This window comes from Poecilia reticulata, linkage group LG22 (genome assembly GCF_000633615.1).
Source record: "Poecilia reticulata strain Guanapo linkage group LG22, Guppy_female_1.0+MT, whole genome shotgun sequence".
Lineage (NCBI taxonomy): Eukaryota > Metazoa > Chordata > Actinopteri > Cyprinodontiformes > Poeciliidae > Poecilia > Poecilia reticulata.
In genome coordinates, this window is record NC_024352.1 from 7925542 (window position 1) to 7942381 (window position 16840).

Consider the following 16840-nt stretch of genomic DNA (forward strand, 5'->3'; position numbering starts at 1 on the left):
ACAACAAAAAAAATGTAAAATGCGCTATATATTCTGATCTGTAAGGAACGTCTGACTTTATTTACCCAGAGCAGAAATGACGATGCCCAAAGTGACCAGCGACTTGTTGATGTTGGAGCCCTCTGTCAGTCTGTCCCGGCAGTACTGGGGGTCTGCTCTCTCACTGTCAGACACAATATAAGCAATAATGGAGATTAATGCCATCCTTCATTGAAGAAAAAAAAAAATCTGAGGGCTGCAGCTAATATCCACCAGGGGGCACTTTTAGGAACGACTTCACAAGAGGGGGGAAGAAAAAAAACCCCATCAAAACCACTTTCACCTTCCAGCCAAGTCCACCAGGTTAATCTTGCTGACCGTTTCAGAAGGCAGGTTGTTTTCTAGTATTGCCTGTGGAAGGAGAGACGATCAAATCGATCTGTAAGCACTAAGCTGGCAAAACTGTACAATTATCACTTTTTATATGTTGCATTTATTAACTAAGAAGACTTTACAGAAGCTGTAAAACGTGACCACCTGAGTGTACTGAATAGTAAAGATGGCATGGGATCTGCTGCTGGTGTCGTGGTTGTGGGTTGCTGCCGTCATGCGGTTAGCGATGCCTTCCTCCAGAAGGTTGATGGCCTGTTTGCAGTCGGTGACCATGTGCTGTGAAAGGTCTGATTTTAACCAGACAGAGAAAACATTGAAGATTTACCATTTAATCATGTTTTTCCACAGTGGAAAGGAATCCAATTGAACGTTTTATCGAGAAACTCCCTGTGAATGGCTCCACCAACAACAAAGTAATTCTTGCTTAATAATTTTGTTTACATGGTTTTAAATTTCTCTACTCATAAAAATGCCCGTCTGTTATAGATTATTAATCTGAATCCTGTTATAGAATCAAAACTACAAAATCAACTTAAAAGCAAAAAGACTGATGGTAAAATTTGAACCATCAATTTGAGATTTATTCTCAAATTTAGGTTAAAAATTTGCTAAGTTGAAGTGTGTGTGTCTTCATGTGTGATGAAGGGGTTTGCTTGGAAGCAGAAGGAAATTACATCACTTCCTGTGAACCATTGGGATTTCTCCTGATGCAAACAATGAGTGGATGCGGGGCTTTAAATACAAGCAGTTGCACGGTTTGGAAAATAAACAGATGTAGAACCAGAGGAAGTACAAACTGTGACAAATCGATGTAATATTTTAGGAATCATGCCTCTGAAATGTGTCTTTAATATATGTCAGATACCAAATTCTTCCTTATGATTACAGTTTTATAGTTCAAATTTACAGGCAAAAGCCTTCCTCAAAATACTCATCCATTTTTCTCTAAAAATCATCTTAGCTCCTGCAGAAATTTAGCATCTGAAATACAGGCCTCTACATCAATTATGAACGACTATACGGTACCTGGAGTTTTTACCATAGGGGTATGCACCGAGTAGGAATATTTGAGTCCAAGAATAAATAAGACATTCCTCGGTTTTGGAGCAGTGAGGGGTGAAGGAGTTAAGCATCTGTATATAAATCCATCTCTGGCTAAAATAGCAAAGATTCTTAAAACCGAGCTTAGCCTTGGGAAATACACAGTATACCCTTGCTGTTAAACATTTAATATATTACAGGGATAAAAAAAAAAAACCTTCAACATATGGCCCCTTCTCAGGATGTTCTCTGACTCTAAGGGACGTCCTCTTCTTCTGCTCTCCTCTCAGCAGATCTCTTACTCGTTCATTGTAGATCTCCAAAAAGCTGCAGAATGGAAGATAAACATCAGACTCAAAACATTGTCAGAGTTGGGTAATTTGATGATGCGCATTTGATCTATGCTACAGCAGAGTTACTTCAGCTGCAGGTCTTCCGTTGAGTAGTAATTTTTCAAACATAGCACACTGACATGCAAGGAGTTGCATGATGGCGCCATCTGATTTCATCCAAAAACAAGATGTGACCCATTTCATACTCAGTCAAATGTGCTCTGATGTATTTACAAGACATCGTGTGTGTGTGTGTCTTTTAATCATTCCAGTCAGACAACTGCATGCAAGATTTCTCTCCTGTTTCTTGAGTTTTTGTCGGCAAGTTTAATTTCAAAGATCAAAGTACCCCGCTGACCCACCTGATTTCCACTCTGCTTGAGTTTTGGCCATCAGAGAAGGAGTCTTCAGGACAAAATAAACCCTGTAAAGGAGATGAGAGCTGAAAATGACCCAACACCAATAACCACCGCAAATTCAAAAGGAAAATTAATCGCCTGCAAAAGCGATGTGTCCTACCTGACAAATGCGAGGCGTCAGTCCAATGGACTCCTGTAAGACAAATAGAAGGAACTTTAGCGCTTTTGCAAACGGACGGACGAGTCATTTTCTCCACAGAAGAAAATGTTTTATGGAGTTTGTCTTCTCATATTATTAAAGCATAACAATTATTCGGATCATAATGAAAAGTTTATAGCATAGTCCTCACCGGTGTGCCCATCATGGTGTACGTCTTTCCTGATCCCGTTTGGCCATAAGCAAACAAGCACACATTGTAGCCCTCAGATGCTCCGGCCAGCACAGACACACCCAGATCCTGGAAGACCTGAGAATTGGAAGGACTGCTTTAATCACAAACACATAAGACAACTACAGACACTGTACAGACAGGGAATTAGACGATTCAGGAAAGTGTTGAATGGTAACGAAAACAGTGTAGGGAAAAAGTAAGATTGCTGGGAGCATACATGAAAGTTTCTTTTAGTAAGAAAAAAAAATGCTTGAGATCTTGTGGAGTGTTGAAGAGTTTACAGTGTTACAGCGAATGCCCTTGGTTTGAAACGCATTGTGTTTTTACAAGAGTGTAGCTCCTACACCAAGGTTTTCTGATCACAATGCAGTGGCATCAGGCCAGTCATGGGGAGGTACTGTTGCTTCCTGATGAAGTGTTTGTGCAAGGAGCAAGGAGGTCAGCTAATGCCCTGAGTAAACAACTTTGCAGAATGTGTATTTGACGAAACGTGACGGCCAAAAAGCTGAAAAATGCTTGGGTCAGGAGAATAAACAAGCTCACAAAGCACAGTTCTGAGACTGGGGATCCCAGAAAAAGGCCCAGCAAAAACAATCAGCTGAGGCCTTTTGTTTTCCTTTCTTCTTCTCGGAGCTTCAAAGGCAAAACCGAACCATTGCCACTTTAGACTGACACATGCATCAACCATATTTCATGAAAGCCATGGCACAATCTGCAAAAAGTGATCACCCAGAGGTTCATCCCAACAAAAAATCTCAGGTACGAATCAAAAAAACACAATCGAAAATCACTTCCCAAGCCTAGCAGATGAACGCTGCTGCGGACCGTCTGCGTCTCCCTCTCTTGCGGTCGTTTGTGCAAATGTGAAGATACTTGTGAAGCGTTTGGCAGTTACAATTAAAAACAAACAACAACAAAAAAAAAGTGAAAAATTATAAATATAACCATTTCCCGAAGGATTGTGTTCTCAATTGAAAACACAATCCAAAGGCAACACATGCCTAAGGGAGTGGCAACCTGATCTACACACAGAGCGTTCTACCTCTGAACCGTAACACACCCTGGGATCAGAGAGGGGTCCCCTTTCCTGGCCCCAAGCTCAAGACTGGAACCTGGACAAGGACACATTGGCGCACATGTAGTTGAAAGTAGGAATGCTCTCAAAGCTCCAACGAGCTCATAAATTTAAACACGGGTATATTAGCAATAAGAAGTGCTTTATAATGTGTCTATCATCCAGTCTCAGGAGACATGAGAAGCTTAAGTAGGATCTGACTGAGAGATGTTGTAAAAGCGCCAAGAATGTCAAAATGCCCTTTTCTTGACAACATCAGTTTGTTTATTTTAAATTAGTTTTAAACTACTCAAAAGCCTGTTATTAAATTAAATGAGTTAAAGGTAACATTCAAGCTTTTCCTGGCTGATACCGATTTCGTTGCTAGCTCTGATTTTGATTGATTCCATTTTTCCCACCAAGGGACTAGAACACAAAAACAAGAAAAATGTGCTTTGCGTAGTAGTTTTAAAGCCAACAGAAAATGAAGGAGCTACAACATTACGAAGCATTTAGCCGATTGTTCCCAACTAAAATAAAGAAAAAGCACAAGCTGTTTGTTAATGCATTTTATCCATCTTTTATCCTGAATCTTGATACATTGCCTGAAATCTGTTGACAATTTAGATTCTGGCATTTTTATGGAAACAAATTATCTTTTGCAGAACAAATACGAGCAAAAACCTAATTTATCTGCCAGGACACCTCAACTACAGCACAGACTACAACAAAGGTAAAAACATAACTCAATATCAATCTGCCTTTTCCTACACTTTTAAATCTCTATGTGTATATGCCCATTTTTTACGTGGTAATTTTCTGTCATAGTACCAGGAATGGGGTCAGGAACTGAAAGATCAAAATGTTATGCACCAATAAATTCCTACTAATAGTATGATGACATAACTATGTTATTCGTTGCTTGCGAAACCTAAAATCATATCTGATTTGGAGTAAGCAGGCCAGTCATGGGGAGGTACTGATCTTCTTTAGATGACGGTGATCTGTCAGAAGCCAAACACAGATGGGTGGAGGATCCATAAGATTTATTTTACTCGTAAAAAGAGCAGCACGCTTGCAGGGCTTCTGGTGGCCACTTTGAGAATAAATGAAGCCACATTTGTGCTGTTTTGGTTACTGTCGGATAGCCGATGGACAATAATCCACGGACCGCAGGAGATATTTATCTTTAACGCCAGCTGAATCTGAAGGTTAATCTTCAACAAAATGAAATAAATAAGCTTATCGTCCACGCTTCGAAGCAACATAATAGATGTGTGATTATTGTAACAGACAAAAACATTTAGCTAAACTGCTAACCAGTTATTTTTAGTACTGCTCACTATATACCAAAACAAACCGCTTTGAAGTAGCTATCAGAATGCAGCTTACTAACGTAATCAATCCTGCAGCCGTATGAATGAGGTGGGCAGGCTGAAAATGGTGGAATTTATTAGTTTTGATGCATTTACTGAACAGGGAAATTTGATGTGTATCACATGCCGATCAATAAAGGAAAGTTTGTGGGTGACTGATCAATGCATCTTTATAGCAACCAGTTTCCCAAAGCACAACAAGAACTTACATTTTTGCATGGGTAAAAATTTAGATCTTGTAATGTTAAAACAACATACTTTATGGAAAACATCTAAATCTAGTCACATAAAAGTGTGACGTCAAAGCATATCATTTAACTGTGGTTCAATAATGGAAACCGTGACAATAAACGTCAAACGCTTTTTACCTCCCGCCTCTTCACTGAATGGTGGTTTTAAGCACTTTCCTGTCTTGTCTTCATTCTGCATTTCAAAACAGACACAGACTCTCTCCTCACTCAAACACAGAATCAATACAGCTCTTGTTAAAGTCGACCCTTTAAACTGACTCTATAGGCGCCACAACAATACCAAGGATCCCCTCTGGCTCTTCACAAAGACACAGACGTTTCCTTCAACTGCCTGCTCCTTTAGATCTGAAACAATCCTAACCTGCTGAACACAATTCCGATAGTTTTTCACCATAATTAGCATTTCTGTTTTGACTCCAAGTGAGAAAAACACTGAAGAAAAAAAAACTTTAAAGTAATCTCTGAATTCCAAAGGGAAATAATTCGGAGACCACGAGTGTGTCTAGACAAGAAAAGTCATGCAACATTAAAAACAATACTATTGTTTATCATCACTGTCACAACACATTACAATCAAACTTATTTGTGCTTGAGTACTTTGTTCAACTTGGATACAATGGCCTTCTGTCACAACCTACTTTCAAAGTTTGTAATACCCCTGCAACACTGGGGGATATTTTTGGACCAACAAAGCAGGTGAGGTAAGAAGCAAGCTGCATTCTGGGTACTGAAATGTGCTCCAGACTCGAAATGAAGCAGGGGAAAGAGCCTGGAGATAAAGTCATTGGGCCGGAGCCACGGAAAGAGAGCTGGCCAGTCGGAGTTCCGAAAACAACACATGGGACAGACTAAACACATTCATGCTCAGCAAGGCTGTTCTCGTCGTCAGACCACTGCACACGAGTGCCTTTCTTTGCATGTGTGTATGTTCACCCAGTTAAGAGCTTGAGCGGAAAAAACCTGGAAGACAAAAACAAAAGCCTCAAACTTTTACTTCCTTTTCTGAGTAAAAAAAAAAAAAATCATAGTCTTGCAAAGAATGAAAGGAACAGGAGACCACAGATTTCTTTATTATGTAGGAAATGTATGAGTGGTTAGGACAGAATGTAGGGACGAAACATGGCTCTATGGTAAAAGCCCGAAAGAGAAAGCCTTCAGGTAACCTAACTGCTAGGATAGCCTTAGTCAAACAAACAGCAAGAAGTTGACAACTCTGAACAGGACAAGAGACACTGTGCAGAAGGGAGAATTTGTTGATAAGACAGACAAACAATCATTATCTGGAAATTCCACAAATCTGCCCCTTATGGAATTGGAGACCAGTCCTGAAGCAAAAGCGGTCTATAGCACAGGGCTTTCTGGGTAAATACAGCCAAAACAAACGCTGGCGTAGTCTAGCGCAAGAGATGCCTTGTGGTCCTTAGCCAAAGACAAAAAAGAAATCCAACAACCGCTAAAATTTGATTTTTGTTCATATTTTGTGAAGGAGGAAGTCGTGCTCAGTATCTTCTTCAGAGGTTTTCTTGTCATGTCCTTCAGTGCTTCTTTATGCAGCGCCACCAGGGGCAAGAACGGGGAACAGGTTTTTCAAATGGTTTGGATCATTTGACAAAGTGGCGTGCGAAAGTGAACCGCACCAGCTGAGATGCAACAAATGTTGCAATTCTGGTCCCCAATCAAACTAAGTCTACTGGACTATCAGGTGTGAAAACACCCTTCACGTGGCCCCACTGGTTGGTCTGACAAGCTCAGTCCATTTACCACGAAGGGCATACAGCAAACGTAACACATGATCGGATGAGACCAAAAAGACCAGTGTCCTCATGAATCTACTGACACTCAGTTTCACAACACATCAGTAAATACATTTTTTAAAAAATCACTGCCAGCCTTAAGTTGTAAAGAGAATGCTAGCTTGATTATAATCAAAATAAGGCATTAGACTCTAAAAGTTTGCAAATGTCCAACTGAGCTGGATCAGTGTTTTCTGAGAAAAGCAACAGTTCTAAAAGCAAGACTGGCGTTTCTCCCAGAGATCCAGGCTATAATGAGTACAGTGTTCAGCTTTAGTTTTAAGCCATGGGAACAACAAAACTGAGCTCAGCTGCTGACCAATCAGCACGAAGAAAGAGTGCTTAAGAGCAATTAAGAGTTTGATAAACCTTGGAAAGGAGTGTAAATCTCAGCATACATACACAAGAAGATGGTTATTAGAGGTAAAGTAATAGTGTAATGCTTTTTTAAAGAGGCAGCTCCTGTAATCACTGGCTGTACTAAATGCCAACTGCTGGTCTCTTTTTACGAGGCCTGTTTTACGCTAAACTTTGAATGGAAAAGTATTTAGCTGGTGTGTGTGTTTAAGATGTTGTCTGGGGGTGATGGCGAAAGGCCAGTGAGTCGAAACGTTCTATCATAATTAAAACCCGAAATGTTCAGAGCTTAAGTCAGGGTAGGAGCAGAAGTGACAAAAACCTGGCTCCGTAACCACCAAGATTAATCTTCTCTCGACAAATTTTAGTAGGAGCGCACAAATGCAAAAACAAGAGACTGGATGTAAAATCCGGCGTAACACGCCATTTAAGTCAAACTGAATACTATTAAAAATGTTGCTGTCTGTGTCCAAGAGTGGACAGCTGCAGCAGAGGCAAGGGTCTCTCGGTTCTTGTCCCACGCTGTCCAACTGGGTTACACAAACACAACAGCTGGGCCCAGAGCAAAACTAAATGCCTTTGTTTAGACACAGAAAGAAAAAAAAATGTCACAGGAGATCCGTGTCCTTCCTGTGAGGAATCTGAGTTCCAGAATTAGAGAGGAGTGGAGGGCGGGAGGAAAAAAATGAAGCTAAAAACCTGAAGACAATGAGGACAGGAGAGACGAAAATCACATACAGCCAGAGCAGACAGGCAGGAAACTGTTTGGCCAGAGTTCAACAATGCTATCGTTTGTCACACTTGGACAGAATTTGTAGGTCAAATTAGCATGGAAGAGCAGCGGGGCTGTGGGAGAGGGAGCAGGGAGAAACATGTGCTGGCCAAACGGAGAGGCATCTCATCATGGGAAGGTCTGTTTCCAAATGAACAGCACAACAAACAGCAATAGTCAAGAAGTGAAAGGAAATAAAGAACGAAGGTATTCCTCTTTACAGAAAAGACTTCAAAAATATAGTGAGATTAAAGACAAACAGAAGTATATCTGGAGACAGTTGAGGAGGTTTATTACTCCCTCCCCCCAGTTCCTGTTGAAGGGGCCAAAGTGAAGCACTGTAAAGTTGAGTAATGTATCAGACTCTTTATGCAAGCTGGCAATGACTTCTCCAGGTTTTAGACTGGTGAGAACCTTGGGGGATCTCCATAGGGTACAGCTCTATGACAGGTTTCCCCAGTGTGGAATAAATTGGGGAAATACTGGCATTCGAATCGGGGCTGGATTATTAAACTTTGAGATTGCTATAAACCATATAAGGGAAGAAAACTATGGAAAGAATTCAAGAGCTTATGTCAAGGTTGAATATTATTATTATGAATAATAATTTATATTTGGAAATGTATATTCACGCTTTTTGGATGTAGTCCCACTTTGTGACATTACAACCCCCAGTTTCAAAGTGTTTTTGAGAGTTAATGTAAATTAGCAGCATAAAGATGCGACAGGATAAGAATAGTTTTAAATTTTTTAACAAATACAAATCTGAAGATGTGTGTGTGTGTGTGTCCTTCTGGTTTTGGTCTACTCTGCATCAAACGAATCAGAACCAATCATGGAGAAGCAGCTTTCAGGTTTTATGCTCCTCTAACAAAGTTCCAGAAAACTGCAAAACAGCTGAAACACTGAGTTCCTTTAAATCAAGGCTAAAACCCACCTGTTCAGAAGCTAGTAGTAAAAAGTGAAAAATTGATCAACACATCTGATGTATATCTGCTTGATGATTTTGATGATAGCATTCGACAAAGTGTAATGTTTATTGCTTGTTTCATAATTGGTGACCGAAAGTATTTTTCATACCTACTTCAGTGGGATCCTGTTATTTTGCTCCTCTTCTGAGAAGACTTTCCAGAAGGTTTAGGAGTGTGTTTATGGAAATCTTGGCGCATTCTTCCAGAAGCACATTTTTGGCACTGTGCAGATCTGTCAAGTTCTGCCAACCATACCATTCCATGCTCATCCATGCCTTAATGCACTTTGCGCAACGGTGCAAAGTCATATTAGTAAAGAAAGAATCCTTCAGTAGACTGTTTCTACATGAGATAAGTAGGAAGCATTAAATTGTTGCTATGCCGAAGTAGTACGATTTTTCAGTGGGAAAAATGGTTGAGTCTAACCAGCCACGTTATTGGTTGAGGCCAGCCAATAACATGTCAAGTGACATTGCACCTTGGTATTTGCTCCACAGAAAAATCTGGTAGTAGGTGCTAATTTTCTAAATTCAAATGAAGGATTTTGTTTAATAAAAATTGCCTCTATGGAAAAAAAGAACACTAAAATGAACACCTAAAATATATATTTTATTATTGCCTAGTCTTAAGTTGGTTGATTCAAAAAAATTTTTTTTTAGTTTTCAGTTTGAAGACTCAACTGTTTTTGTTGATGTTTTTTTTTTGAAAGTGCAACAAACTAAGGTGTTGCCAATTCACAAAAAGAAGCCTCCTAAATACATCTTGCACAAGCTGCAACCGGCACTGTCAGCAACTATTGACTCTGCAGAAAGTTGGTGACTATGCAGCGTTCGCTGGCCCTTCTTTTGACGTAGGTGGTCTGCCACGATGTGTCCGAGTTAAAATTGCTCAAACTTTGTTATACAAACAGTTTGTGGAATATTTAGCATCTGGAAAATTTGACAACTGGACTTACTACACAGGTGGGATCCAATCACAGTACCATGCTAAAATTCACTGAGCTCCTGAGAGCACTGCATTCTTTCAAAGGTGTTTGTAGAAGTCTGCATGCATAGGTGCTAGATTTGACAAAAGAAAGCACTGAAGTTGTCTTTATTTGGTGTATCTTCTGGCGGGAAATGTCCTTGAACTGTCATCAGGATGTGAGCTCCTCTCAAGAAGTCTTTATTTCTCATTTTAATCCTCGGTCATTGCTAACAGAAAATGTTGCAGGGCGTGTCTTGTGCGTTGTTGACAGCTTGCGGTTTATTTGCTGTCCTATTTGTGGTAAACTCTTAACCATTCTTTTGGCTTTGGCTCCAGCTATGAGTTGAGGCGGACTGGATTCTCACACGCGCATGAAGGATTAATTCAGGACACAGAAAAACTATTCTTCTCCACTCGGCTGCACCACTGACACACAGACCTAGAAACAGCGTGAGCAATTCAAATCTTGCTCTGTATTGACAGAGAGGAAGAGGAGGAGGAGGGGAAAAACCCCAGCAAACTGACTTCATTTGGCAGTGATGAAAAAGCGCTCCAAGCCAAGTCCTCAGCAATGACGTCTATACAGTGGGATTTAACTGTGAAAAATTACTTTGCGAGGCAGCTGTGACTTTGGCAAATGAGAACGGGAGGGGGGGCTGCACAGGCAACGTGGACCCCCCCCCGGTCCATTTCCTCTCCTTTCTTTCCCTCCTTCGTTATTTACCGAATTCACAATGTCACTCACTCTCTGTCCTTTTTCTTCTTCTCTTGCAATTCCCTTCTCTCGTCTTGTTGTCGGGCACAATAAATAGGCTCGGGGTTTTTGTTATGAAGTCGTGAAAAAGCTAAACAGAGCTTGCATTTAGTCAACAACCATAACTTGTTGTGCTGCTTTGAATCTACAGCTGGTTTCCATTATGGATTTTGACTCCCATCCAAGAATGACTCTCTTCACCGGGCAAAACTTCCTTACCATCAACATTCCCCAAAGGGAAAGCAATCAGAGACTAAATTGAAACATATTTTCACCTGACAGACCCCTCGCAGCGTGACGTCACGCATGCAAGATCCTGCCCCCCATCTCGATGCTGGAGGGCAAAAAGCTGCTCGCTGACGATGACTACCATTGGTTTTAGCTGTTAAGTTATCAATATAAGGCACAAATTCTTAAATGTATAAGTGATATATATAAAAAAAAAAAAAAGGAGACGCAGTTATTTGCTACCAAATGTCAATACTATGACAACTAGATAACAAGGTCAGGAAAATGTTGTATGCAAGAAAAAAATAGCAAGGGAAAGTCAAGTAGGTCAGTCATTTGACTCTGACAACCTTAACATGCAGATGTGTTTCGGTTCAGTTGCAAAATAAAAAAAAAACACACAAAAAAAAACAGTATTGACAGATAATCAGCAGAGAAAGTGTTTAAATTAGCTAATCAACCACTGCTGTGTTAGATTAGCTAATAGCAGCAGTAGCTAATCTACCACAGTGATCCCTTATTAATATTCATAAAATAAAAATCAAGTCTAAAAACACAAAACTATAATGGACTGAATGTTCTGTTCTTTGCGCGTCTGGGTGTTTTTTGGTGTTTAATCATTAGTGGCGTTGTTGTCAGTTGCTAAGGCAACGAGTCGAGTCTGTGGTTTTGAGTTGCTCTTCAATGCTTTTTCTGCATTATTTTTTCCTTGGCTGTGGCGCACTGCACTGAATTAATAATACCTGCATCTCCAGGTTTCATTTAGTCAATGGAATAGTTCTACGGCGGCGGCGCGGCTACGGATGGCTTGTAAAAGAATGGTCTTTTGCCCTCCAGCATTGAGCGCATGCGTAATATTTCCAGATGCAAACAATAACAGTTTTAATATTGTTCCAAAAAGTATTTCAGACCCCCCTCTTGCCCCCCCGAGGCAGTACTTTGGCAAGCCACTTTTTGTTTACGGGCATTATCCTGCTAGAAAGGCAGAGCTCTCTCCACAGACTCTAATCTTTTCCAACATCTAACAAGTTTTCCTTCAGGATTTGATTGTATATTTAGCTCAATTCATCTTCCCATCAGCTCTGACCCCGTCTCTGCTAAACAAACACACCCTGCAAGATGATGCTCAAGGTGTTTTGCTAGATTTTTACCACACAAAGTATTTTGTATGTAGATTCAATTGTAATCTTTGTTTTTGACAACATACCACAAAGGCTAGACAAACTGGTGTCCAGCTGATGATGTATGCAGCTTCTCCATAGTTACCATGGTTCTATAGTTACCGCTTAGTTACCGCATCATAGTTACCGCTTCTCTGATTAATGTTTAGGTGGTTACCGTCTCACTTGTGTCATACTCTTTGCATTAAATGTTTTTCTTCGTATCTTTGTCATTTCAAAGTCCAAGTCTGCCACGAGTTGGGGTTCTTCCTGTTAAATGGGAGTCTTTCCTTTCCACTGTCGCTACATAGTACAGAGAATTGTTGCAAAGTTAATGACTCGATGCAATCAGCTGTGTTTCCATAGTTAACTTTTTACAACTTGGCATTTATAACAATGGTTAAATTGGAATGTGTGTAATTGAATCCAGATCTGTCCAAATGACTAAAATGAATTGCCTACTTGAATGGAAATTGGATCTTGTTTGTCTTGCAAAGTGCATTAAGACTGCAGTTATTTTGTACTGGTGCTAAATAAAAAGACATTGCTAAATAAAAAGACATTAACTCAACAAGATTACTGCGTGTGTGTCAGTCTGTCACATAAAATCTCAATGAAATTACACTGAAGTTTATAACTGTAACACAATGAAAATGCAAAATAGTCAAGGGGGCACGGTTTGTCACTTTTCCACTATTCCTTTCTGAAGGAACTGCAGATGAAAATCCCAAATAGTAACAAGGTGTAAGCTATCGCTTGACAGTATTTACTGGAGGCGGGGGAGGACGTATGAGCTGGAGGGGCTATCTGGCCTGTTTGGAGACTGGAAAAGCCAGATCTTAGAACCCGTTCCTCCTGTATCTTATTGCATCCTCTTGGTCCATATAAAGTCCCGGCCTCCAAAGGGAATACAATGCAAAACAGAAATGATTTCCATTCCTTCTCTGCAGTAGAAAACATGTGGGAAACAACAGGAGTTGGCAAAAATAGCTTCAACTCATCAAGGTGAAAGAAGCAAATAAAATTTTAAAAAAGTAATAAAAAAATATATAAGAGGGCAATGAGGTCAAATGGTTCACAGAGCACTGTTGGAAATGTAGCTACAAAGATGAAATCTGCCAACCGAAGCGTTTTCTAGAAGCTGTTTATCCGTTGAAATAATTAGGAGCGACTCGGAATGTTTCAGCATGTCCTGGTAAATCTTGCTTCTTGTTCTGCACAGCATTTCTCCTTTTTCACTGTTTTTAATCAAACGTCACGCAACGGAAAAATATGCAATTTTAAATATCAGTGAATTCTTAGCGGCTAATGTTGCCACGCTAGCACAGAAGGCCCTTTGTTAAATAGACAATTCTTGGTGCAGGAAAAGAGGTCAGATTTAAAATCCACCAGCTCTGTCCTCCACGAGTGCTCGGTCGCCCACCCAGGGTCATCAGAGGAATGCCTTCAGGCAAGCAGGCCACTGTGAGTGGACATTTTCTGCACAAGATAAAGCCAGAACCAGAGCATGTTGGAGGAAAAAAAGGAAAACAAGTGCTGAGATGACTGCTCAGTGGAGGCCATGTCTTTCTAAAAGCCGTACAAAGGCAGCTCTGACATGAGGGGAGAGGGTGTGGCAGAAGAGTAAACTTAAAGAACAAAGAGGAGAAAAAGCAAAGTGAACTCACTACACTGGTTTAAGATTTACCAACTAAAAGCTTAGGTGGAAAAAAACAAGCAAAAACAACAAGTTAAATTCAGGAAAAGAAATTTCCTGAAACAGAATGAGCTTTATCTTCATCTCCGCCCCGTCTCAGGTTCCAGAAACACCCTCCAATCAAAGCCGCCCGAAGATACCTAATCGCCCCAATCACAACCAGGACATGAAAAGCCTGCTGACTCTAGACACGCAACTTCTGAGGCAAACAGACTTCTGGGCAACAGATGGAGCTGATATCACATCCCCGAGTGACCATCTGTGTGAAACCAGCACAACACACACCCCTTCTTCTCGTATTTTTCTCCCCACAAGGATGGCGATTTTCTATGTGCCTCTTTTTTACAGCTCTGTAAATGGCAAAGATAAAATCGGCAGCAACATGGCGTTCAACCATAATAAGACACGAAAAAGGACGTCAAAATATGAGAGTACACGATATACAGCTGCAATTAACGATTACATTAGCAATCAATTAATCTATTATTCCCTATTTTTTTTTATTGAAGCCTTTTTTGTGCAATATTAGAAAATTATTTTACATAATCTGAACCCAGTATGCCTCTTGAAGGTTTTGGGCTCACCATATTAACATATTTATCTTTAAAAGCAAAAAGTTAATATTTTTTGTACATTTTTGGATTAATTACTTATCTGAGTATGTTGTTCTGTCAGCAATCAACCTTTTTTTGAGTCCAGTTAACGATTACTCAGTTAATCAATTAGCTGACAATTTTTCCGATAATCAATTCATCACGATTAATCGTTTCAGCTCTAATACAATGTTTTGGCAATCACCATGTCTGTCTTTAAAAGGGACAGTGAAGCAGAATTGATGAGAAGGTGGGTGGAGCTAAGATATGAGGCAATCCTGGAAGGAAATCAGTAAGGTGAGTCAGTTTTTCAGTAAGGCTGTTACCTCCTCCTGTGAAGCGTAGTGAGGGTCTGCAGACTCCACCGACCAGTAGCAGTAGTCAAAACAAAACTCCAGAAGCTTCTCCCTGGAATCCACAGCTCCCTCTGAACGCCCATCCAACTGCAGAGAAGAGACAGAAGACGAGCAAATTAGGGATGCAGCTTATCGTTATTCTAGTAATCGATTATTCTGACGATTAATCGATCAATCGACACGTGCTAGTCTTTTCGTTTGCCTTTTTTATATATTAGAAATGCATTAAAAGATGCAATTAAACAATTAAATTCCGTTTTTAAGTTAATGCTACGTTATTGCCTAAAATGCAATAACATAGCATTCCTTCAGTAAATTTGAACCGGATGAAGCTAAAGCGATGTCACTTGAGGAGTTTTGGCTTAAATATATTTATAGACAATGGTGCTTTCGTCTTAAATGTAAAATTTATATGTATATTTTGTACAGTTTTGGATTATTACTGCTCTGAATATATGGTATTTTTAGCAAATGACCTTTTTTATTTAGTCTGTACACCCCAGTCGATGATTAATCAATTACAATATTAGTTGACGATTAATTCAATTATCGCTTCAACACAATTAATCCAGTCTCTATGCTCGTCAAAATAGAGTTGAGAGGTCAATTAAGTAATAATTAATTCACAAAGTGAAAGAAAGAGAAACAGCCAGCATAGCACTCTACTTCACTGCATATTGACAGGTTTTACACAGAAAAGCGGTCTCTGATTTTTAGTTACAAGGACTAGGGGGAAAAAGAAACAAAATTAATCACTGTGATAAAACCCAACACAACATGTCGTGTCAATGGGCCAACTACAGAGTGGAATCGCAAGCAAGCTGTTTCCACTCATTAGCAATGCACTTACTCCTGCAGTCTCCGATACGCCTCGGCGCACTGACACTCACCCACCTTTCTGCTTACTATGAGTGAATAATGAGCCGAGGACAAACAGCGCAGCAGGATTTTAATCTGACTTCAGTCCAGCACATCAGCGACGCTTGTAAAAAAAAATCACCGCTCAACTTGGACACTGATCTCAGGTTAGGTGGTGTTCAGTTTGTTCAGATCGCTCAGGATGAATCTTCGCCAAACCGCCCATCCATCCATCCATCCATTTTCTTGCACCCTTTTCCCTCAGTGGGGTCGGGAGGGGTGCTGGTGCCCATCTCCAGCCAACGTTTTGGGCGAGAGGCGGGGTCACCCTGGACAGGTTGCCAGTCTGTCGCAGGGCAACACAGAGATACACAACCATGCACACACACACTCACACCTAGGGGCAATTTGGAGAGGCCAATTAACCTGACAGTCATGTTTTTGGACTGTGGGAGGAAACCGGAGTACCCGGAGAAAACCCACGCACGCACAGGGAGAACATGCAAACTCCATGCAGAAAGACCCCAGGCTGGAATCGAACCCAGAACCTTCTTGCTGCAAGGCAACAGCTCTACCAACTGCGCCACTGTGCAGCCCGCCAAACTGCCCAGCCCGCCAAACTGCCCAGTTAAATATATAAATGAGATTGTTAAAACTAGGACTAAAGAGTGCTTTTATGGCATCAAAGACTTTGATCTATGATGTTTACTGTTGGAGAACACACAGAAAGAGAAGCTATACTTTTATGACTGCGGATTGAAATGCTTTGTAATCTGCTCCCGTTAAGACTTGGGTAGTGATTTGAATCCACTTAACTTGTCAAACGTACTTCAGGGTAACCTGTTTTATTAAAAGTTTGAATTATTTTTGATTAGGCTGCTTTTAAAACATTGAATTTTTTTAACACATATAACACGACTTAGTTTAATTGCATAACCTGATTCATTATAACATGTCTATACTTGCTTAGTAAAATATCCATAACATAGATTACCCCTAAAATGTTCAACTATCAAAAACAAATGTCTTTTTCAGCCCTCTAGACTGTTTTATTTTGCTGTTGTGCCGTATTTTTTGTATTTGCAACTTAGTTGTATGTCCATTTCTGAGGTATGTTAAAATTTTTAGGTATAGCACTTTCCAAAAAATTTTAAAATGT

General features: G+C 40.2%; 1 protein-coding gene across 2 annotated transcripts in view; it reads right to left on the bottom strand.

The window, feature by feature from the left end:
* Positions 1-16840, bottom strand: part of stard9 (StAR-related lipid transfer (START) domain containing 9) — a 41052-nt gene that overhangs the window by 19614 nt on the left and 4598 nt on the right. For both annotated transcript variants that reach the window (XM_017302560.1, XM_008399164.2), the window contains exons 3-10: positions 14794-14910; positions 2455-2571; positions 2265-2297; positions 2108-2169; positions 1631-1740; positions 517-659; positions 323-390; positions 66-163 (exon numbers count right to left, since the gene is read on the bottom strand). In XM_017302560.1, the coding sequence (XP_017158049.1) occupies positions 66-163; positions 323-390; positions 517-659; positions 1631-1740; positions 2108-2169; positions 2265-2297; positions 2455-2571; positions 14794-14910 (748 nt within the window). The remainder of the gene's footprint in view (positions 1-65; positions 164-322; positions 391-516; positions 660-1630; positions 1741-2107; positions 2170-2264; positions 2298-2454; positions 2572-14793; positions 14911-16840) is intronic.